A 24,037-nucleotide genomic window follows, 5' to 3' on the forward strand; every position below is an offset into this window, starting at 1 on the left:
AACATAAATAATACTTCAAAGTTTATTGACTGATAAACCAAAGTCATTGTAACTGCAATCATCAGTTGCATGTGTTCAGGAGAACCAATTTTTTTGTATAATGTGGATAAATATAAAGTTGTCTGTGTCAATTCTTCTGGGATAACTATTTTCTTGAGGGAAATGTTAACAAATCTTTCCATAGCACATGCCAAGAAATGTACATGCTAGTTTAGTATTGTATGAAATAAGCAGATATCTTTCTTGTAGCAAGCAAAGTTGAACACCTGAGAGTGCATTAACAATGTATTTATAAGCCGACCCATTCATAGGTCTGGATTCACTACCAGAGATTGAGCGAGACAAGAATATTCCTAATTTGGCAAAATACTTGGGAACCAATTGAATTTTTACAGGTCATTAGGGTTGGGCCATTGTGATACAAGAATGTGTTATACTTTAATCACTGAACTGCGCAACACGCCTGCAGGTGCTCGACGGGGGGTGCGCAACGCGCCTCCAGGATCTTATATTTTTAGCGTATAATTCAAAACTTCCGCGGCTACATGGACTTCACATCAGCTTCCTCAGGGCTCTTGTAAGCAGACGCCATTTAAAAAAAAAAATCATGGGCAACATTCCCAGGTGCGAGAGCCTCATTACCGAGTGAGCAACCAAGGCTGGCACACGCAGCATGAGCTCACAGCACTGCTGTTCAGCTTGTGACCACAGCATCGCCTAATAATGTCAAAATATATATATATATAATTGGTATTATTTAGCCATGATAGTATTACAGAAGAGCCTGAGTGGGATAATAATTGTGTACAATGTTCAAATATCAGTGAATCAATGCTGTTCACGATGTTCACAGCACTAGTCACAGCACCACAGCATTATTTCATCCATCTAGGAATCTTCAAACGACTTCTTATGTTCCTTTACAAAATAAACTTGTGGTCAATTATTCACTTACAGAATTTAGTGACCAGGATTGTGCTGATAATTAGCGCTGTGCGTAGTATTATGAGAGGAGGAAGTTTGGTGAGGGAGGGAATCGAGATAGCGTTACTCTGTGTGGCAGCCACTCTCTGTTTTGCTCACCATACTAGCTTAATGGTTTGCTATGGTGAATAGATATGTACATGGGTATATATAATGTGTGTATATAGTGTAATAACAGCAACAGAAGTATGTTGAGAGGAGCCATTTTGGTGAGGAAGGTGGCGTCGTACTCGTAGCGTCGTCTGCTGTGTGATTTCTCATGCAGTGTATGGTGGCCACTGCTGTTTGAACACAATACCAGCTTACTTGCATAGTTATGGTGAATAAAACAATGTAGATATGTATACATAACGTGTGTGTAAATAGTGTAATAAAAACAATAACAGTATGGTGGAAGGAGGAATGTTGGCGAGTAAGGTGTAAGGAGTAAGCTAGGTGTTGGAGGAGTGAGGGAGGGCTGGCTGGGTGTGGCAGCTCACACTCGCAGAGTTCTGACTGTGTTAATGGTGAATGTAGATAGTGTGTAAATATGTTGTAAATATACATAAATGAATAAGAAACATTGGATATATAAGCAATATATGTGGACAAATTTGAGATAACACAATGTCTTGGGACAATACAGATGTTCTACTGCCATAAAATTGTGTTCGTGTTCATTATATATAGGATCGGCAAGAAAAAACAAAACAAATGTATTTGGAAATGTACGCAAAAAATTAACAAAAAAATATTTGTGGCATCTCGCACATGTTGAAGCAGGCACGCGACTGCCTCTGGGAGTCTACGTCACAGGCGACCACCAAATCGTGACGTCACGCGCCATTTTCCGGACCCCATTGCGGTCAAAGTAAGTACAATTTCTCTTTTTTTTTTATATAGGTGATCAGGGAAGGGTATTTAACATTTTCAAAAACAAAAAGAATTTTTAATGAGAATTTATTTCCTGTGCATGGGGGGGGTGCCGTATTTGGAAGGCGAGCAGCACAGTGGTTAATGCTATGTGATTGTGATATTAAAAAGTTACTTTATTTATCAATCATGTATAACACTACATGAACACCAGCATGTAATTGCTATCATTTTTGTGTTGGCAATGTCTCCCCCCCCCCCCCCCCACCACCACCACCTTAAAAAGTACTTATGCAATATTAGCTAACTTTACAAATTTCATACACAGTACTGTATAACTGGGCAAAAGACATTTAAAGTTTGTGGCTTCATCTAATTTAATTTTAAATCATTTTTTCTCATCCATTAATTAATTAACTAGATGTACAATTTAAAATGCTGATATAAATTGATTAAAATACACCCATTAAAAGCAAAGAATACTTGAAATATTACTGTACTTACAAAAATAAATTAACAGCACAGTACATGGAATATCAAAGCATGAACTCTGCTAAAAAATGTTATATACCAGCCAATAATACTGGTAGATAAATCACATTTTGCAAAGCATTACAGCTCTACAATAATTTTAGCAAAGCAAACACCTCAAAAAATATAGTCCTTTCCTTTGATAAAGAAAATACTAGACTCACACTCTGTCACGACTTAGGGTCCAGGACGGATCAAACCACTTTCATTTCGTCACACGTGCACAAGCTGGGTTACTTGTGTCGGTTGTATTATTGTGACATTACCTACAAATATAGTAGTATCTCATTAATAACCATCTTCTAGACTTCAATTCCGTTATTTGTGGCTTTTCCTTCCTTCCTTAACCTCTCCTCGTCCTTCATGTTGGGTTTCTCTGTTCTTGTGTGCCACACGTATACCTAGAAGTATTTGAACAATGTCTAATAGTGAAGAGTGGGAGTAAACAAGTTAATAAAAGTGACAAACACAATAAATATAAACTATATATATCAAGATTAAAAGTGTATTTAAAAGTTGTAAAATAAGACTGAAATGAATTTTTAAATTAACTTCAGTAAAATTTTGTTTTAAAGTACATATAGACTGCATTTAAACTTTTGTGCACTATAATATACTGTACAATATACCATGCTTACAATCAAGTCCACTATACAGTACATGTATTTCAAATACAAATTCATGATATACAGTAAATACTATACACTAAGAATATGCATACATTACATACACAGGTATATGTATGCTGTATGTTAGAGTAGCACATGTATTCTACTCTAATACAAATACAGTTACTAGGGCTTGTTTTTCAAACACAGTAGATTACCTTTGTGCAAAGTTCTGCTTTGGGCTCTAGCTGATCCAGTGTTACTAGTTTCTCCAATAAATTGCTTTCTAAATATCCAATTGGTGAATTTAAGTTGAATTCAATGTTATTTTTCTTCAAAAGTAACGACAAATTTATAGCAAAGCCAGCCATATCTATAGCAAATGGACGGTTTGGTTTCCAGCCCGTGAGCCAGCCTGTTACACGAGGAGCCGTGTCCTTGTGGTCTGCGCTGCTCACCAGAGGACGTTCTACCATGACTCCGCCAACTAAACCTACAGGCCATACTGACACTGTCCGAGTATCACGCATCTGAGGAATACAGAAAACTTAGTCAAAGTGTATTATATGCAGGTTACAAAATATTAAGGGGTAAAAGGAGTTAACTCCCACCACCTGAAACACACAATCATCCCCCTCACCTATGGCAACATCATTTAACTAGCATTCTGAGTTTTCACCACCACCAAGAATCTGTGAGGACCAGTTACACTGGGAGATACATGTTTCCATTTAATATTTGTTTAGGGTTCAGTACATGTATATCTCTGTCATATCAGTAATGATATATCTGTCATTATACTGTACATGTAGTAGAGTTTTACTTTAACTGTAAACAAGCAGTGATGGTACAGGTAGATGGTTAATGAAGCAAGAAGTATGTACCCATGCAAGAGAATTTTCAGGTCTGTCCATTTCCCAAACTGTATATGGCATGTACCAACAAATATATATTCCTTACCTCACAGCTACAACCCTGCTCCTGTGCCAGGGAAGTCCACTACGGGCTCATAGCCTGTGCTACTTGGAACATTTTGTTCCCAGTTGCTGAATATTAAACAACAAAAAACCAATATTTTGACAAATACTCTTAATTAATACTGTGGCATAAAAAGTTTTAACTTTGATACCGATACTTAAATACTTATTTATGTTAGAGCTCAGCAAGACATAACAATGGTTCTCATGACCTCAGGGTTTGTAAACTGAGCATTATTGCATATTAGTACAATGGCAACTTGTAAATCCAAACCTTATTATTATGGATCCCTCATAACAACTGACCAAATTCAGCCACTAGCTCTTCCAATTTTATTTTTATTTTTCAGAAAAACTGAATAAGGCTCTGAACTAACCGATGCAGCCATCATGACCCAACTAGCAGAAAAACTAAGTAAAAAAATCTTCATGATGCCCAGGAAGCCTGGAGCCACCAAATGTGAGACAAACACACAGCTAACACGCAGTCTTAGCTTGATGAGGGTGAAGGGAGTGTTGATAGCCCATGAAAATGAGAGAACAATTCTTCCCTAAGTAAAAATTCAGTTAAAGGTGCTGGGCTCTGTCTCTACACAAGTTTGTGTCATCACAATCATACACAAACTAAATCTCACATAGACGACCAAGTTGTGAATTTATCTATGATCCTCATGTTTCATTAATGGCACTTGCCACCAGTGGGAGGTACTCAGAGAACCTGCCTAAAAATATTCTGAAGTTTAAATTCATTAAATTTACATTATAAACTGTATACAGTATTAGAATTGAGCAATATCATATAAACATGATTTTAAATAATGCTACCAACTGCTGTCACGTTATTTCTACTTTATTGGTTTTGTCATACAATACTGCTTTGATATTGCTCTTATATAATAATTTTAAATTACCTGATGGTCACCATATAATGCTTGCAACAGCGTCAGGAAGGTTCTATTTATCCTAATAATTTGTTCAAGCTATATTTTGAACTGTAACACTCTTAAACTGTTGAGAGTTTATTGTACTCTGGATACAAAATCAGCATTGAATATAATGAAATTCCTCTTTCTGGATGAGCCCCAGTGACTCCCTCACTGAGATGGCTCCCAACGGCTAGGTCACATCAGCCAGAGTTCTGTTTGACTACCAGTGGACCAGGCCCTCCTCACAGAGGCAGAGAGAGTAGGTGAACCACCACCCCACTATGAAAACATTCAGAAAGTCATCCAACCAATACAAACCACTGCTAGGTCCAAAGAGACTAAAACCTCAAAACTGTCAAACTCCCCAAACAATGTAAACAAATCTCTCAAACTTAGCACGAGTTCATAACCCTCCCACCCCACCCTCTCTGCCAATAGGGGAGGGGGGGACCTGGAGTTTCAACGGTGGCGAGGTAATATCAACACAAGCAATAGTGTCTCTGCCAAGTCCACACAACACAAAGTGGACAAAAAAACATGTCCATGAAGCTAAAATACAGAATAAATACCAAGCAAATTGTCCCCCAGCAGGACAAAGTCCAAGGATGGCTGGTAATTAGCCGAGACGTAGCGGGACCTGCGTGGCTAGTTGACGACTAGGGAACCCTACAGTGGACAAGTGATGGTGTCCACATCAGCGACGGAACTAACTTTGAATTCTGAGGCAGACATTGCTCTACCCCCTCACCCCCCTACTGGCAGAGATTAGTGCTTATGTGCTGGTGCTAGTTTCCAGATTGGATCGTTTGTTTACATTGTTTGGAGAGTTAATTCAGCAGTTTCAATGCTTTGGTCTTTTTTTTTTTTTGAACCCAGAAGTAGTCTGCATTGGAACGCTAACTACCTGGCTGCTTTCTCGGTGGGGTGGTGGAGCATCACCCACTCTGCCTCTGTGAGGTGGGGCCAGGTTGTAGCTTGTAGGCCAAACAGAACTCAACAGCTGGTGTGACCTAATAGTTGGTAGCCATTTATTTCTGCTAGATAGCTTTAGGGAGCTATCATGGGCTTCCCAGAAAAGCATCTCTTGTTGTCTGTCACATTGAGGCTAGGTATCTTAAAACTTAATGTATTGCTTCTGGTGTGAGCCAAGCTGTACCTTTTTAAAGAAGTGATTTTGATTATTGTCTTCTAGGTTATTTTGTGTATAAAAGTTAACATAGTTCAGGGATATTTTTCCAGGTGAATGACATATTTTCGTATCCATGCTTGGATACAATAATCCAGGAAAGGCACACAAAACATTTTAATAACAAGATGACCAATTTCTTTTAAGTCAATGACTGCTGGACTATTATTTTGAGATTCCAATTTTTTCAATAAGTTTCAAGGCTGTGCTATTAATATGTAGTATTGTACTGTACTGTCATGTGCAAGGCATTGAAATATTAACTATGCCACTGAACCATCAAAGATAGTGGCCATCAAGTAAGCACAACTGGAATACAATTATCAACGGTATCATTTGCAATGTTAACAAACAAGCATTACAGTACCTCAATAAACAATTCTGTGCTGTAGGTGTTATCATCATCAGCAAAATAGACTACTCCCCTGGGATTACCATCATAGAGGAATTTTCTCCGGAGCCATTTCAGACCTGCATTCCTCTGTAAAACTCCCCTGGGTTTCCTCCAGATTGGATCCTGAAAGCAACTGACCAACTAAATAAACGAATAAAATTTACAATAATATTTTCAAACCCTAAAATTGTCGAATACAGTACTGTATAGGCAAATCATCATTCAAACAAATATTCTACTTCACAAATCAGTATTTAACCAAAATACATTGTATAGCCTGCCTGGAATATGTTTCATTACATCTCAACAACCACCATATTATATTTGTTTACTTATTTATTTTGAAGTATAGTACACCTATTAAATTTCCATGTAAAGTTCCTTACATTATCTTTCAGTTTCCAGTCATCTGGGGTCAGCTGGTGCAGATGGGTGAATGTTAAGCCTGATAGTTCCAGAAAATCAGATACCATGTGTGACTTTTGAGGCGCATCTTCGACGACTATCCAATGTAGCGCTGGAACATGGAGAAACACGTTCTTTAACCTGTTGACAGAGAGCATCACTTACTTTTGTTTCTATCTACAAAGGTCTATACTGTACATGAAATAAATGTTTATTAGCAGCATGTGGGACACATCTATATAAATCATTGAACAACCACGACATCTACCTAACTACCTGTTGATGATTTCGAGGATCAACATCAAGCAGCTGTTCGATGCGGCTGCTCGCAGCCTGACATACGAGTCATGCCTGGTTTGGCAGGCATGGCAGAATGTGCAAAATATCTCCACTGAAATGCAGAGGGGCAATAGGCATGCTGAGAGAGAGAACTCAGATCAACATCAAACGTCTTTAAGAGTTTTCAATTTTCAACTCTTCCTCAATAATACGGGGCATAACTGGCCGACCTCTTGCAGTGTTCAAAGGAGAACTCGACAAGCACTTTGTCGAGTTCAACCACCCTGTCGTACATCAGGCTGCTCGCAGCCTAGTGTACGGGTCATGCCTGGTTCATCAGGTATCCTTTGAAGATGCTTGTCGAGTTCTCCTTTGAACACTACAAGAGGTCGGCCAGTTATGCCCCATATGTGTTGGGGAAGAGTTGAAAATTGAAAACTCTTGGGACCTTTTGATGTTGATCTGAATTCTTTCTCTCAGCATGCCTATTGCCCCTCTGCTTTTCAATGGAGATATTTTGCACATTCTGCCATGCCTGCCACGCCTGACAGCTGGGTGGACAACGCTTCGGATTCGATTCCCGGTGGAGGCGGATGCAATTGGGCAAAATGTTTCTTTCACCCTGATGTCCCTGCTACCTAGCAGTAAATAGGTACTGTACCTGGGAGTTAGACAGCTGCTACGGGCTGTTTCCTGGGGGGAGTGTAACAAAAAGGAGGTGCTAAAAAAAAAACGTATTTTAGGGGTTTAGTGTCCCCTGTCCCCGTCCCCAGATAGGCTCAGTATTTAAAAAAAAAACACGAGTAAGTGCTCGCACATTGCCGCGCCGTCAATGATTACACAAGTGTTCTTACATTGGCGAGACCATTGAGCTGAAGCTCAACCCCTGCAAGCACAACTAGGCGAGTACATTAATAAATCTTATGACAAACTAAGCTTCCTTAACATTGTCTCTTCAACAATGTAAATAGAACTTTACTCAATAATAATAATAATAATATAAGAACAATACTTTAGAAGATATAATGAAAAAATTAAGAAATTTTGAGATATACTTTTTTAATAAATGTGGAGATTTGTAGGTAATGATTACTCAGATATTCGATATCAAAGACAATCAGGATATTTGAAATAAGATTTGCTTCATATACAAAGTTCTGATAAATACCAAACAATAAGAACCCGACTTTTCTTTTTGTCTTGATGTAGCTATTTTTAGCTTGATTCAAACAAGTGTCATCTACCATATCTTCACAATAAATCAAGGTGCACATTATACAGATGGGCAGATAATGTATAATGGAGAGAGTTGATACACAGTATAGAGAAGGCCACAGGCTAAACAGTAGCAACACTGGAAAAGGGTCTACCCGACATTGTGCCGAGAGAACGAGGAAGACAACGCAAAGAGTTGATACAGATGCAGAGAATAAGTCACAATAACGTGACAAACAAATGATCAAACCCATACCCGCCATGCCATGGTGACTTGATAAGGGTCCAAGATGAACCGATTTGTTTCATTTCAAAGATCACAGAGCTGGTAAGCAGGGAAAGGATGGGATGAGGCCGCAAAAACTGGAGCTAGGAATGAAGACGAGGTGAAGGCAGGACAAAAAGAGCAGTGGGCCCAACCATCTTGGATTTGAACTTGCTTTTGATAATGGGAAACTGATTGAAGTTTGTAATGTCTCATAATGTTTGTCTCATTGGAGGTTCAGCAGTCCTGAGAATAGAAGAGTACAACTCCCACTCCCTCTTGACGCATGTAAATGGGTGTTGTGTGGCTGGTGGTGGTAATTAACTGCAAAATTTCACTCTTAATGTGCTACATACCCTTCCTGGCTTCGTGCCTTTTTTGATAATTACTTACTTCACTCTTAGTGAATGCTTGGTCCCCTTGGAACAGAACCTTCACCTTGTAGAATATGGTACTTCTTGGCCAGTACCATTAGCAAGGGTTGAAGTCGAAGCAACACAGCTGGCACCCCCCCCCCTCAATGGGATGCAGTGCCGATGGAAATATACTTCTCACTCTGTGAGGCTTGCAAGCTCGCTCATGTAAGGAGCAACCAGACATGTCCGGCCACAACGGCTGCTGGCGATTCACCTGTGATCTATGATCTGATTGTGATCACCATCACTGCCCTCTGTGATCATGACCCGATATGTCGTCACTTTCACTTCTTGTGTGTGGGTGGGTTTGGTTATTTGATACTAATGCAAAGCAAGTATAGAATTAGTGAAAATCTGCTCATCACTTTTGACACAATCAGTAATGCAGCTTAAGAGGATACACCTCTGTCAACAATATTCAATATCAAGATAAAATGCTAGCGTATAAATAAGCAATTATCAAAAGAAGGTACCAAGCTGAGCTTGAGCCTAAGTCATATGCATAGAATTACAAATCTCAAGTAAATAAATAATATCTTAAACATCGGCACAAAACTGTGCCTTACACACAGAAATCGCAATAGCGTGATGCATCAATGAACAAATCCACAAGGGACGTGATGAGGATTCAAACCTACATCCGAGATCATCCCAGACATCATCCCATTTTTTGACAATGTCGTAGCTCAGTCGATTAAGGCAGCATCTGGGATGATGTCGGACGTAGGTTCAAATCCTTGTCACGGCATCACATCAACCAGGCTGTGACTCATATCAACCAGGCTGTGACTCATACGTCAGGCTGCGAGCAGCAGCGTCTAACGGCCTGGTTGATCAGTCCAGCAACCAGGAGGCCTGGTCGACGACCGGGCTGCGGGGACACTAAGCCCCGGAAGCACCTCAAGGTAACCTCAAGGTAAGGTAACGGCCCTTATGGATTTGTTCACTGTACCTTACCTTGTTAATTCGGCCTTTTGATGAGGCCGTGCAAAGGTTGGCGTGATGATGTATATAACTGGTAACAGAACATCTGAGTACTCTTTCTCTGGTATAGAGTAGCGCTTCAGTACTGATTTGAGCAATTTGACCTGTAAATGAATTTGTTTAATTAAGTGTAATGTAATAAAATGTAAAACTCCTTAATATAATACTTTAAAGCAATGTCATATGCATAATCATCTCAAAATAATTTGTATTCTAATCATCTCAAAATAATTTGTATTCTAATCATCTCAAAATAATTTGTATTCTAATCACCTAGTTGGTAAATCCTTAATTTCAATCTCTTAAAATCATATAAATACTGTACATAATATAATGTGTTGAGTGTAATAAAATACCCTTCTGCTGCCTCCTCAAACATGAGACCGAAAAATATCCACCACCTGCCTCTCATGCACTCAATGAAACGAAATTCAAGATGAAGATACAGGTGACAGTACACAATCTTACAAGGTACAGATGTGTTTAGCAATAGAGAGCTGAAAGCCAGCCAGATTGATCTAGCCACCAATAACCTATAAGAAGTAGAGCCCCCAGAAGCAGTACTGAGTGAGGACAAAGAGAAAAATGCTGAACATGCACTATGATGACCATGGTAAAGATGCCTCCCACCCCTCCCAATGCTATCCAACCATGTTAACTGGAAGGAACAGATAGGAGGTTCATCAGTCCCAGTCCAAGCAAATTGCGTCCACCACCAAAGCCTAATGAATTGGGAATGGTGCCACAAGCAGTGAAAACAACCATAGCCATGCTGAGGCCAAAAGATCCACCAATGGGCAACCAAATGTTTTGTAAATCCAGAGAAAGGAGGCCCTGTCTACCTTCACCTCAAATTGAAATTAAATGGAAGAAAGACTGACCACAAAAACATCCGAGACTTGAACTTGAATCACTCATAGAACAAAACCTCAGGGATCCAAAAACAAGGCCATCTGCACAGTCCAACCTCACATAGAAAGGGAACGTATCTGGAGCCCCTCCAGATCATGATAAACCACTGAGAGGCAATCCAAACAACTAGGGTTCCCAGAGGCCACTGATTTGCTCTGGATGCTCTGCCATCCAGACCTCTACAAACACCTTTTCTGGGGGAAGCCCCGGTGGCTCCCTGAAGCTACTCGCTCTCTAGTGTGTCATACTACTAGGTCCTATCAGTTGTGGAATTCTATGACCTGCCAGGGACCAAGAGCCAGATCTTGGTCCCCTCACAAGAGGCACAGGGAGCAGTGGCATCTATATACTGTATTAAGTTATTCATTTATGCCACCACAGAGGAAGGCACCCAGAGTGAGCAAAACAAAACAAACCACTGCTGGCTTTAAACAAGATCACAGTCTCCAAAAACACTATAGAACTTCCCCAACAATGTAAACAAATGATCAAAATTTCATGAAACTAGTACAAGCTTGTTTGCCCCACCTCCCCCTCTCCTTTGGGGGGAGGGAGGGAGGCAGCCAAGGGTCAGTCAGCTGCTCCACCCTCAGTTCTCCTCTGATGGTAGTGTGTGCTGGGTGTTCACTCTCTCTTTCTGGCTTCAGTGCACTAATGATGACTGTAAACACCAGCCTTAGTGGCTGTTGTTTACAATTCTGTGTAGCATGGGCCAGAAGTTGAGAGCACTTGGGGTTGCATGTGCTCAGGGTTATCTTCACTGTGTGCTCCCTAGTGCTGCCCTTGCGCTGCCAGGGCCATATTTTCTGGAGTGTTCAGGTGACGTTTTTTAGAGGTTCTCCTCTGTTGTGGTGGCCTTCTTGCCTTGGGACAACTCGTGATGTCTTTGACTTCTGTCTTTCCCCAGACTGGAGCATCTTGGCTGGTGGGGCACACAAGTTGTAATCAGTGTACCAAGGTCAGCCTTCACAGCTGCCTTAACTAGCCCTGGTATTTTCCCCACAGGTTTGGGAGTTCTATGGAATGCCACCAAACCCACTCTCACCTTGGGCGAGTTGAGAGTTGTTCTGTCATTAAATTTTTTAACCAGCTTATGAAGACTGTAATTTGCCTAGCTAAAGAATTTGGGGTTCAATCCCAGAGTCCATTATGGGCCTCTTAACTTTTTTCCACTACGACCCACATGAGTATGGGGTGCATAATAAATGAACTAAACTAAACTCTCCTGTAATTACAGAAGAGATTGGTCTGGAGCCCCAACTTTTGTATCTTATCTCCACAAAAGGCCATGTTGGAAAAAGAAAAGTAATGTTGATGAGTTTTGTTTCTGGCACGTAACATCAAACTTTATCAAACTCGCATTAATTCCAATTCACCTTTCTACTTCAGCCTTTAGAAACCCCAGCAATCTCATCCTAACCACTTTTTCCTTAATTTCAGTCTTTCTTAAGCTATTCCAAATTTGTACTTGTCCCATTTAAATTTGTAATTCATATGAGCATATTAAATGGTGCAGACACTTGGCCAGGTGAACAACTAGAGAGCCATAGGAACTAAACACACTTTAGTGATTTATATACATATACATACATACATACACAGGTGGGTACAGGAAATGATGACTGCTGACTCCCGTTAGCAGGTTGAGAGCTTTCCAATCCCATAGCTCATGGTAAGCCTTACCCACTAGTTTCCCTCAAATACGACCTGCCAATTGTTTAACCACCATGTACAAAATCACTGCTGGGTGAACAGATGCATATAGTTAAGGACTGGTACCTAGTAAATCCTCTCCAGCCAGGATTGACTAGGCACTAATCCATAACTGTACACCTCTGTTCACCCAGCACTTCTCATGTTTCTTTTCATCAAATTTACTCTATTACACACAAACAACATTATCTGCAGAACTCACTTGTCTCTGTAAAGAAAACACCTCTTTCATAGTGGCTCTTGTCTGTTCTTCATATGTGTTTGAAGCTGATGAATCTGAGATTTGGTAGAACATTCCTGGGAATGGCAAAATATGTTGTTTCCAATTGTTTAATACATAAATGTTAATTACAATACTGTATGTGTATTTAATCAAATCATCCATGCGTGTCACACAAATATCTCTGTACTGTATAAGTATAGTATGTGTGTGTATCAAAATGTAATTATTTGTGTATTTACAGAATGAAAATTATGCCTATGGTGTTCTGTCTTCCCAATAATCTTTATAATATGACCTTATAAACTGCTGATGGCTTTAGTATTCACCATGTTCTTATTTACATTGTTCCAACAATCCATAACCCTATTTACAAAAAGATAACGTTTGTATACATGTAATTTTTGGCACTATTGTTTCCTTAGTTTGAATTTATGACCTCTTGTTCTTGAATCTGCAGGTTTCAAAAAATCCTGTCAGTTTTATTGATTCCTGTTAATGTTGTGAATATGGTGGTCATATCATATTTTTTCTTCTGTCTTCTAGCCTCTCCTCGCGGCTCTTGTTTACCAGTTCTGGGAGCTATTTACTAGCATGTCTTTGCAGTTTTTCCAGATTATTGATGTGCTTCTTGAGATATGGGCCCCATACAACTGCTGCACGTTCCAATTTTAGTCTCTCAAAAAATCATGAATATTTTTTTTAGTAATTCACGATCCATGTACTTAAAAGCACTTCTGAAGTTGGAAAGCATAGCTTAGGCTCCTCATACAATGTCCTTCATTAGGTTGTCTGGTGACAGTCCAGAGGACCACCTCTAAATTTCTTTCTTTGTCCAACCTTGTTAATGTCTTCACATAATTTGTAGTTGTGTGGGGCTTATTTTATTCTGGTCCACATTCTATAACATGGCATTTATTCACATTGAATTTTATCTGCCATCCATTGCTCCATTCACTTATTTTTTTCCAGGTCATTTTGAAGGACACATTTACTTGTCAAAGATTCTGGGGATCAATATCCCAGTGGCCTGGTCTCTGACCAGGCCTCCTGGTTGCTGGTCTGATCAACTAGGCTGTTCAATGCGGCTGCTTGCAGCCTGACGTACGAGTCCCCTGGTATCCTTTGTAGGAGTTTGTCAAGTTCTCTTTTGAGCACTGAGAAGTTATGCTGGTATGTATTTGTGTGTGTGTGCAATTTATGCATATTCTATATAGATAGAAAGAAGGATGCCACCTCTACAGAGAATGGGGACCCATAAGCTTGGAGAAAATAAATAGCATTTGATAGTACAGTATTCGTATAGTGATGCAGATTACAATTTAGTAGATCTTGAAACAGTGAGGCTGAAAGTGGTGATTGTGATTATATTTTATACTTGTCTTTTGCAGTGATATCTATCACTTTTGTTTAATTGTAAAAAAGATAATCTTGCCCTTCTAGCTGATGATGCTCAAGTTACACAAGGATAATATATTTGGTTTCCAATATTCATCTACCGAATGAGACATGACTACCATAAATATAGGAATTTGTACAAATCTTTACTGTGCTCTTGACCTGGGCCTTAAAATCATATACAAACCTAAATATTTTGTGTCTGTACCACAGTACAGTACTGCGAACATCTTTTTTAAAATAATACTTTCATTCATGCACTACAGTACCTCTACTGTACTAGAATATTGGTAAATATCATTTCAAAATACAGTTTCACAAAAAAGCTACTCGTCTTCCATAATACTGTACAAACAAACACACTCCTTTTCTCTTATTATGCCTCTACTGTATTTACAAAAGATGTCATACCTTTATAATATCCAATGATGACAAGAACTAGAACTATTATATATGGCCACCATTTCCTTGCTCGCCTTTTAGCAAAGAAAGGATTTAAGGACACCATGATGGTCACTGTCAATTCCAGAACTCTCAACTCTTACTTCAACACACCAGCATGTATCAAGTCAACAGTTTTTCTTGTGCCGTTACACTCCAGGCCTTCATCCTGTAAAAATAGTGGCTATAATCTCAAGTAATTGCACTGTCCTGTACAGTGTATGAATTCGGTAATTAGATCTTCGGTACAAGTTTAAAAGTTCATTAACACTGAAGCATCTTAAAATTCAAGATAATGCTATGATTAAATGGTGAATGTATTAATGTTTTTATTTGCAGTAATAATGAAAATACAATAACAATAATATTAATTATAATAATAAAAATACAGGTATTTGCAAATACTGTCCAGTAAATACAGTACACAAATTTTGATTTTCAGTATTGGTATGACCAAAGTGGCATCACGACCACAACTGGGTGACAGCAGAGGTGAAATACTGTACTAATATAATAATAGTGTAGGAAAAGTGGGCCTGATATTGATAGATACAGTTACTAGCATTGATAATTTACCTGAATTTACTTGAAGACCTCAATCTATTTAGTGGCCACAACAAGGACAGGAAGCTGGCAGCTTGTTAAAGGTTGTCTTGCCCTGGACGTATTGTAGGTACCCAGGATGCTGGGTTCAATCCCCATCCTGCTCCAAAGATCTACTCGTAGCTACATCATGTTATTGTTAAATCATTGTGCATCTCAAGGAAGTGTTTGGGTACAGTAATACATTACCTACACCAGAGTGTACATAGGATATATGTAAAACTTGGATTAGCTACAAGCTTGGTGCCTTCAGACTCCTAGTGAATTCGGGCCAATCCCAGGCTGTACAATCTGTACCCTATTGTAGTCCATGGGTTAAGGTGAGCATCTGGAGTTACCCAGGACTCTGGTTCAATGCTCGTCCTGCTCCAAATATTTTCTCAATTGAGTATATAGTGTATTTACACACACAAAATTGCACATTTCCCTTTTAAAATTTAGCTGAAAAATCCTTCAGTATGTAATAAAACATACCAAAATTGCGTTTTTCTATAAAATATGTGCATCTTACAAGTCATCATATATGGTGGTAGTTTAGTTCATTTATTATGCACCCCATACTCATCTTGTGGGCAGCAGTGTTAAAGATTACAGAGGCACATTATGGCCTCGGACTGAACCCCAAAATTCATTTAGCTAAGCAAGTTAGTCTTGATAAGCTAGCTACACAGTTTAATGTATACTATTACCGTATATCGACAACGGGTTCAAGAACGATTACAGGTACAGTCTCTAAGCTAAGTAACTTACATTTGTGGTGAGCTCGTTTAATGATTTGATTTACTTATGCACATTATTTCCTACCCAGTAGGTGAGGGTGGAAAGGTTACAGTCACCCATATTTACTACTTAGCAAACTGATGATATTTGGCTAAAATTTATGGTAGTACCATACAGTAGTTCATTTCGAATTAAATATTCACACATTTCTTGAAAATTTCTTACAGCCGTCTCTAAATTCAGGTAACAAATATTGATGGAAGGTGTATGTGAATATTTTTGCTGACAATTTATCTTTGGTCAGTTCTACACTTGAATGTAATTAAAATTCTCAGATTCACTTAAAACAGAGTCTAAGCCAAGCAGTAATAACATATATTTATGGAGCCTGATGGGTGACTGGACAGCGCTCGAGGTTCGTAGTCCTAAGGGTCTGGGTTCAATCCCCCGGCGGAGGCAGAAACAAATAGGCAGTTTCTTTCACCCTGATGCTCCTGTTCATCTAGCAGTAAATAAGTACCTGGGAGTTAGACAGCTCCTACGGGCTGCTTCCTGGGGATGTGTGCATGTGAAAATTAGGATTAGAGACTGCCCAAAATGCTATGCGTGCTAGTGGCTGTACATGTAAGAACTCTTGTATATATAAATAAACAAAATAAATACAGGAGCCTGCTGATTTTATCGTATGATCCATAGATGTGTGGCTCTTCTTGCATGATAGTATGATGATAGATGGGATTGCTAGTATAGATTTCACTTTGCCTCAGATTACAAGGTTTTGTTAAAGTTGTTGGTGCATTATTATTCTAAAGTTGCTTATAGGCAATGCAAGGTTAAAGACAAATCCTTCTTTGAAGGCAGATTCTTCAGCCAATTAATCAGCTCATATCATGCATTCTGAGGCCATCATGAGATGGAATCCATATGCAGTGAACTCGTTACCATAATTAATTAGTTTACTGTATTGTGTCTAGCTTCAGACAAATGCATGTTACAATTGTGTCTTAGAATTGAACACAATTTAAGGATGATAAAGAATCATTTGCAATTAATGTCAAGTTTTGTAAACTCTATTTTTGTGATTTTTTTTTTTTTTTGCTAATACATGGCTTATTTTTTAAATACCAACAAGGCATGGATTCAAACACTGATGAAGATGAAATCGAGCAATAATAATCAATAATAAATAAAATTAGTAAATGACAGTGACCACAGTGGTCCAGAAGGTCATGAAACAACAATGACCGCATTTTGAAGGTTAACAATTATGTACCAGCGAGTACTGGCAGAACTTTACAACTGGATTACAGTACAGTACAGTACTGTATATAATTACATTACAGTACAGTACTGTATATAATTACATTACAGTACAGTACATAAATACAATACGGCAATCATTACAAATTCTGGCTGCTTCTCACACGTCAAAATAGGTAATTAAAATTCCATGATTTTATTATTCACAATTATATGGAAACACTGTGGTATACTGTATTTCTTTTTACTTGATTGCTATCACTAATTTAAATACAGTATAAGATTATTCTTCACTGAATTACTGAACTTTTATAACCTTAACATCTTACCTTGTAATAAAACATTTCTTATTCATAATGGTATAAACTTTTTCACTGGATATTGTTCATCATCTGCATCATGCACATTGATCCTGTAACAAAGAAATTGTTAAATTCTTTCTAGCTGAAAATATGTATGCTTAATTAAACAAGTTATCATATTTCATAATTTCAGAATTCAGGTTTTATTAACACATTTACACCATCTTCAAAGGAGTAAAGTTATTTGTATCTGGCCAGTGGCACCTAAAAAAAGCTACAGTGGCTGAACTATTTGAGAGAACGAAGCCAGAAAAATATTTGGATACAGTACCTTTCAATATAGTCAATAACACATTGAAACATAACACTCATCTGCAGATAAGAGCTCAAATAAAAATTAGAATATTCAATTTCAAAATGACTGCATGCTTCTTTCTAAAATTACATGAAAATAATTTGAGTGTAAAATTAAGGGATTACACTTAATTTGTTCCTTTTTTGTTTAAAGGCAGATATGTGAGAAGATACCTAGGAAGGTGTACTATGGGTAATAAACGATGTGGCCAGATACCTGCACCCCAAACATAAATTGGCCAGATACCTGCACCCCAAACATAAATTTGTCAGTTTTCGACCACTGAAACCAAGCACTGTTTAATACAGTACAATATCTCCAAATCGCTTGAAAAAATAGCACCAATAAATGTTGACACACAAAGCTACCCTGCAGAAGAGGTATTAATACCAGACCTTAACAGTCAGTGATTCCCAAAAAATGAAAAACCAGATGAGGTTGCTAAACAAATTGAAAATGCCACAAAATAGAATTACACGCCATAGTACTGTACCACAAACCAGTAATATCAGATCTTAATACCTCGTGTTTCCCTAGGAAACATGACTAAACTTTTCCTAGTACAACCCACTAAACTTTGAAGCGTCTGAATGGCTGGTTCCATTCTGTAGAGTCCTAATAAGTTGCTCCCCTTAAATCACCAAAATACATACTTTCACAATCCATTGTACTTTCATGTACATGCAGTATATTAATAACAGTACACAGTAAATACAGTACATTAATAAAATAAAATGTAACAATTCCTTGTACACTTTCAATTTAAAATGGTTATTCGTGAACACGTAAAACAAAATTGACATAATTGTCGTATGATATACTACATATTTAAATGATGTCACATTAATGAACCAATTATTATTAATAATTCATTGTGTTGGGGGCAGCCAGTTTATGCATTCAATTCATGTTAGACTTATATCAGATTACCCCCAGGGTTGAAGTATTGACCCTCTCCAGGATGATCGTAACATGCTAACTCCTAGGCACCTATTTAGTGCTAGGTGGACAGAGGCATTAGATGACAGGCAACACACCCAACCATTTCTGTCATGCCCAGGATTCGAACCCAGAATTCTCAATTGTGGGTAGAAAATGAACCAGACTGTACTACTAGGACTCTTATTATTTGTTATTTATTTATTGTTTATTTATTTATTTTTTTTTAACAAGCTTAGGTACACAGCATTGTGCTGTTATCCAGGTTATATCATTTAAAAGTGTAACAATATTGTTACTTCCCAAATAAACTAATGTTTACTTATAAATAAATACAAACACAAATATTTATTCAGGTAAAGTACATACATACAAGGTGAAATACAAAAGTTGATGGATTCATAGATAGAGCTAGTACATACAATGTTTAAAGCCACTATTACGCAAAACGTTTCAAGTAAAGTCCAGCCAATGTATGTATGATCATACACAACATATTTGAGTCTTTTAACAGTTTATGTTAATGTCTTTCTGAGAAAAATGCTTATTCACATTCAAATTATCAATATATAACAAATGTTATCATTTTTGTTAAATTAAATCTAGTTGGTAAATGTGAGAACAGTCGAGTATAAGCTTATGCAAAAGGGCTATAATGAGTGCTCAAAATACTATAATACATAAATGTGGGAGGGACAGGTGAGTAACTTCTAACACCTTTATCTTACTTAGTACATATTTGGTGTTTCTTTCCAATCGATATAATACTGTTGACTTCGTTCTCGACTCACAATTGGGAATTCTGGGTTCGATTCTCAGGCAGGGCAGAAATTTCAACAATAGATGGTTGCGCACATTTTCTTTCACCTACTGCCACTGTTTACCGAGCAGTAAATGTGGAGAGTCAGTAATTCTTGGCGAATTAATATAAGGTGGACCTCAATACAAGCCTAAAATATACAGACTTACTCCCACCATTTACCGATGCATTTCCATGGTTCACCTGCTTATTGCCACCAATTACTTGAAAACGGTGAATGCGAATTCATTTGGGTTATTGGAATTTTAATTACTAAGCTTTTACAGGACATATACAATTATCATACAGTATTAAATATATTACAAAAGAGACTCTGAAATGGCTGCTAGGTGTGCTCTATCAGGTTTGTGGGCATTATATTGTGCTGTGTTAGATACAAGTTACATTCGTACATAAAACAATTTGCCGGCAACTTTTAATACCCACCTGACCCTAACATGACCTTACCTAAGCTAATAAGTCTTAACCTAATGATATACTGTACAGTTTTAACACTCGGAAAACAAGCTTTGTCGAACCATCTTATCTATGATTTGACAATACTCGGTTGTCTTTACACTGGCATGTATAGTTTTTACAAATCCCAAATTATGTGTATATATATATATATTTATTTATATATACAAGAGTTCTTACATTCTTGTACAGCCACTAGCACGCATAGCATTTCGGGCAAGTCCTTAATCCTATGTTCCCCGGAATACGACCCGCCATATCGTTTAACAACCAGGTACCCATTTTAATGTTGTGTAAACAGAGGCTACAGTTAAGGATTGGCGCCCAGTAAATCCTCCCCGGCCAGGATACGAACCCAGGACAAAGCGCTCGCGAAATGCCAGGTGAGTCATAATCACATCATAATCAAATAATATCATAATCAAATATCATAATCAAAATATATCATAACCATGCTCAGTGAACCACAATATATGACCCAAGTAGCAAATTTTAACTGCTCATAGCCTTATATTATGACTCTTAAAACTGATCAAGTCAGTATATGGAGCATACAAATTGTGTGTACAAAGAATTAGAATTAATGGATATAGGGTAGTACAGTTCTCGATTCTCAATCGGAAATCCGAGGTTCGAATCCTGGGAGGAACAAAAATGGTTGGGCCTATTTCCTTTCATCTAATGCATCTGTTCACCATGCAGTAAACAGGTACCAAGGAGTTAACTGTTGTGGGGTCAGCCGTTTGACTTATGGGGGGAGGAGGGGAGGAATGGTATTTCGATATAAGCCTAACGTATGTACATATACATGCCTGCCTGTCCCCGAAAAAAGAAGTAATGGGATAAGCAGCATACTGAAACCTCGTCGATTTTTGCGGTCGATCAAATTAGGAATTGTCTACACACACACATACACACTGTTGCTGTTTGAGTGAAAAATTATTTAAATCCTGTGGTCTAAATCACTGAAAAACTATTTAAATCCCGTGAAGACGGTGTCGTGGAGTCCCAGCCGTCGTCGTCGTCTAGAAGAGTGTGAATACAAGTCACTTGGTACTGAAGACAGATCGAACACATGTATATATATTTTTACCATTTCGCGCACACAGTTTGTACGTTCCGTATACATTTTTTTTTATGATTTATTTATTTATATATACATACAAAAGTTCCTACATACTTGTACAGCCACTAGCACGTATAGCGTTTCATAAACCCTTCATCAGATCCTTAATTCTAATTTTCCCCGGAATACGACCTGTCAAGTCATTTAACAACCTGCCGGAAACGCTATACATGTTAGTGGCTTTACAAGAAAGTAAGAACTTTTGTATATATATATATATATATAAATAAATAAATATATATTAGGCTCATGTATATATAAATTTAGGGTCCCGGTAATACAGTCGGGTTCGTTCCTAATCCCGGATTAGAATCCCGGGCGGGACAGAAATGGTTGGGCGCATTTCCTATCACCTAATGCCGCTGTTCACCTAGCAGTGAGTAGGTACCTAGGAATTGAAATTGAAATAAGTTTATTGAGGTAAAATACACACAAAGGGATGAGGTAGCTCAAGCTATTCTCACCCCATTCAGTACAACGTGTTAATATATACATAGACACACATCACAAATAAACACATTACCAAACATTCTGAGAGGTAAAAATATACATTTCCTCCCTCACAAGTAGTATGGTATCAGACGTACACACAAATACTTTTATGACCTAGGTATACTGTATAGACAATTTCCTAGGAATTAGTCAGCTTGTTGTGGGTTGCATCCTGGGGCAAGGGTGCTCCATATAAGCCTAACGTGTATGAATACACTCTGGCTGTCTGTCCCCCGACACAATGAATAATTATGAATTCAAATAAAACAAAAATTAGAAGCAACAGGTTATTGTACTTGAGCGAGATTTTTCAACTCATTATGCTTCCCACTCTTCGTTTAATCTGGATCTTTGTACACAGGTATACACATTTCATAATACATACTCTTTCAAGGTTTCTGTATGCATGTAGGAAGGGGGGGTAGAAATAGCCTAAGCTACTTTATCCCTTTGAGATGTATTTTTTCTTGTCTTAATAAACATGAACTTGTATGCATGTAGCCTGTTTCTGCATTTGTACATGTAATTTTTTTCTACCACAGACGTGGCCACACATTTACAATGCTAAGCAGCATATATACATTTTCTTCTGTCCTCCATGGACAGGGTTAGAGAAGTGTTAAACATACAGTTCAAGGGTTTATTGAACACTCAACCACAGAAGGTGATTCGGTGTTTTTAAAATGCTAAGCTAACCTACATACGTAAATACATAGATAACTGGGTAATTATAAAGTAATTAGTTGTAAATTATTTAGGATTACTTGTGCATAGGCGATAGTCATCCTTTGTCATTATTGTTAAGTGCATCATTTATAATTCTCAGATGAATTTCTAACCTTGCATACTTTTGTTACGTACTTGTATGTGCGGGTGCATGTGCCCCTACTTACGTAAAATAGGTATACAAGTATAGTTATTAAGGCCGCTAAACATATATTCCTGTATATGCATCACATCATCATAGGCTGCAACTCGCAGTTGCAATTTTCTAACAACTGCATTTGCAACTTTCTAGCAACCGCGAAGCTGCAATAATTTCCAGCAGCTTCAGTTGCACATTACTAGCAACTGCAGTTGCACAACATTCCATGCAACTTACAGTTGCAAATATTTTATTATTACTAATTTTAAATTAATAAAAAGTTATACCGCCTATGGTGTATATGCACACAAATGTGACACTCTGGGTATGAAGGGAGGAATATTTAGCACCTATAATGGGAGGAGGAATGACAGATTATTTCTGTAGTTACAGCCCCGCTCCTGTGCCAGGTAAGTCCACTACGGGCTCACCATAGCCGGTGCTACTTGGAACTTTTTGTTCCCAGTAGCTGATTCTAATACAACAACAACAAATAGATTATCTAACCCCGACGTGAATGACTCGTCTCTAGTTGTCTGGGGTCACAATGTGGGTCTTGTATATGGCGCTGATAAAGAGGAGCCGCTCTCGTAACTTCATCACCGATAACGCCTTTTATGTGAAGCCACAGTGATAGCGGCCTGGTAGGGGCTGTTGGTGAGCCAAGGGGTATCGTAGGGACCTGGTAGGGGCTGTTGTGAGCTAGGGGTATCGTAGGGACCTGGTAGGGGCTGTTGTGAGCTAGGGGTATCGTAGGGACCTGGTAGGGGCTGTTGTGAGCTAGGGGTATCGTAGGGACCTGGTAGGGGCTGTTGTGAGCTAGGGGTATCGTAGCGACCTGGTAGGGGCTGTTGATAGCCGGGAGAATCGTAGTAGACCAGTAGGTGCTACCTTCAAAGAAGGATTTGACTATATCCTTGGATTCCTTACAAGCAACTTCACAATAGTACAACAAGAACTTCAACAAAAACCTTGTAGATCTCAGGCAAAGTAAAATCTGCACTTGCAGTTCCACCCATCATCAAACTATCATGCAAGAAGAGCCACACATCAATGGTTTGATCATGCCATACAATCAGCAGATTACTAAATGTTATTACGTACTGCTCGTCTAAGACTCGGTTATCCGTATCTCTGAATATTTGTATTACCTGTTGATATAGATTATTGGTACATGTATAGCACTTATAAGGGGAGCTACTCCATCACCATCGCTATGTGATGGAGTACGAAAAGATACATGGATTTAGAGACTTTTGTAACCAATGGTCAAGAAATGCATAAGTTTTTAATTAAAAATGATCTACTAGTTGAAATTTTCGTCAATTATCCCCATTTGGCTAAATATAGGTAGTGAATAAGTGATTATAATCTTTCTATCGGCGGCCACTCC

At 38.3% G+C, this 24,037-nt stretch overlaps 2 protein-coding genes across 8 annotated transcripts in view; one reads left to right on the forward strand and one right to left on the reverse strand.

The window, feature by feature from the left end:
• The window catches only part of LOC123746138 (uncharacterized), a 17,028-nt gene extending 12,230 nt beyond the window's left edge, over positions 1 to 4,798 (forward strand). Inside the window, exon 2 of one of the 2 annotated variants that reach the window (XR_011227977.1) lies at positions 4,303 to 4,798. Coding sequence is in view for 1 of the 2 variants with exons in the window: in XM_045727435.2 (XP_045583391.2) it covers positions 4,303 to 4,328 (26 nt within the window). In the remaining variant the exon portion in view is untranslated. The remainder of the gene's footprint in view (positions 1 to 4,302) is intronic. The other variant, XM_045727435.2, reaches the window with a different exon arrangement.
• On the reverse strand, positions 9 to 21,234 carry GlcAT-I (Glucuronyltransferase I). 6 transcript variants are annotated; one of them, XM_045727397.2, is made up of 9 exons: positions 21,023 to 21,234; positions 17,619 to 17,701; positions 14,677 to 14,875; positions 12,850 to 12,944; positions 9,996 to 10,126; positions 6,845 to 7,004; positions 6,432 to 6,581; positions 3,194 to 3,505; positions 9 to 2,768 (listed from the first exon to the last, which is right to left on the reverse strand). In XM_045727397.2, exons 3-9 carry the CDS (start codon positions 14,771 to 14,773, stop codon positions 2,670 to 2,672), a joined length of 1,044 nt encoding a protein of 347 aa, XP_045583353.2. In that variant the 5' UTR covers positions 14,774 to 14,875; positions 17,619 to 17,701; positions 21,023 to 21,234; the 3' UTR covers positions 9 to 2,669. The 6 variants fall into 6 exon arrangements, with proteins under 6 accessions (XP_045583353.2, XP_045583345.2, XP_069177826.1 ...); XM_045727389.2 differs by having other exon boundaries at positions 21,017 to 21,234; XM_069321725.1 differs by having other exon boundaries at positions 20,974 to 21,234.
• Between the last annotated feature and the right edge of the window lie 2,803 nt (positions 21,235 to 24,037).

The sequence above is a fragment of the Procambarus clarkii genome, chromosome 10 (assembly GCF_040958095.1).
Source record: "Procambarus clarkii isolate CNS0578487 chromosome 10, FALCON_Pclarkii_2.0, whole genome shotgun sequence".
Taxonomy (NCBI): domain Eukaryota; kingdom Metazoa; phylum Arthropoda; class Malacostraca; order Decapoda; family Cambaridae; genus Procambarus; species Procambarus clarkii.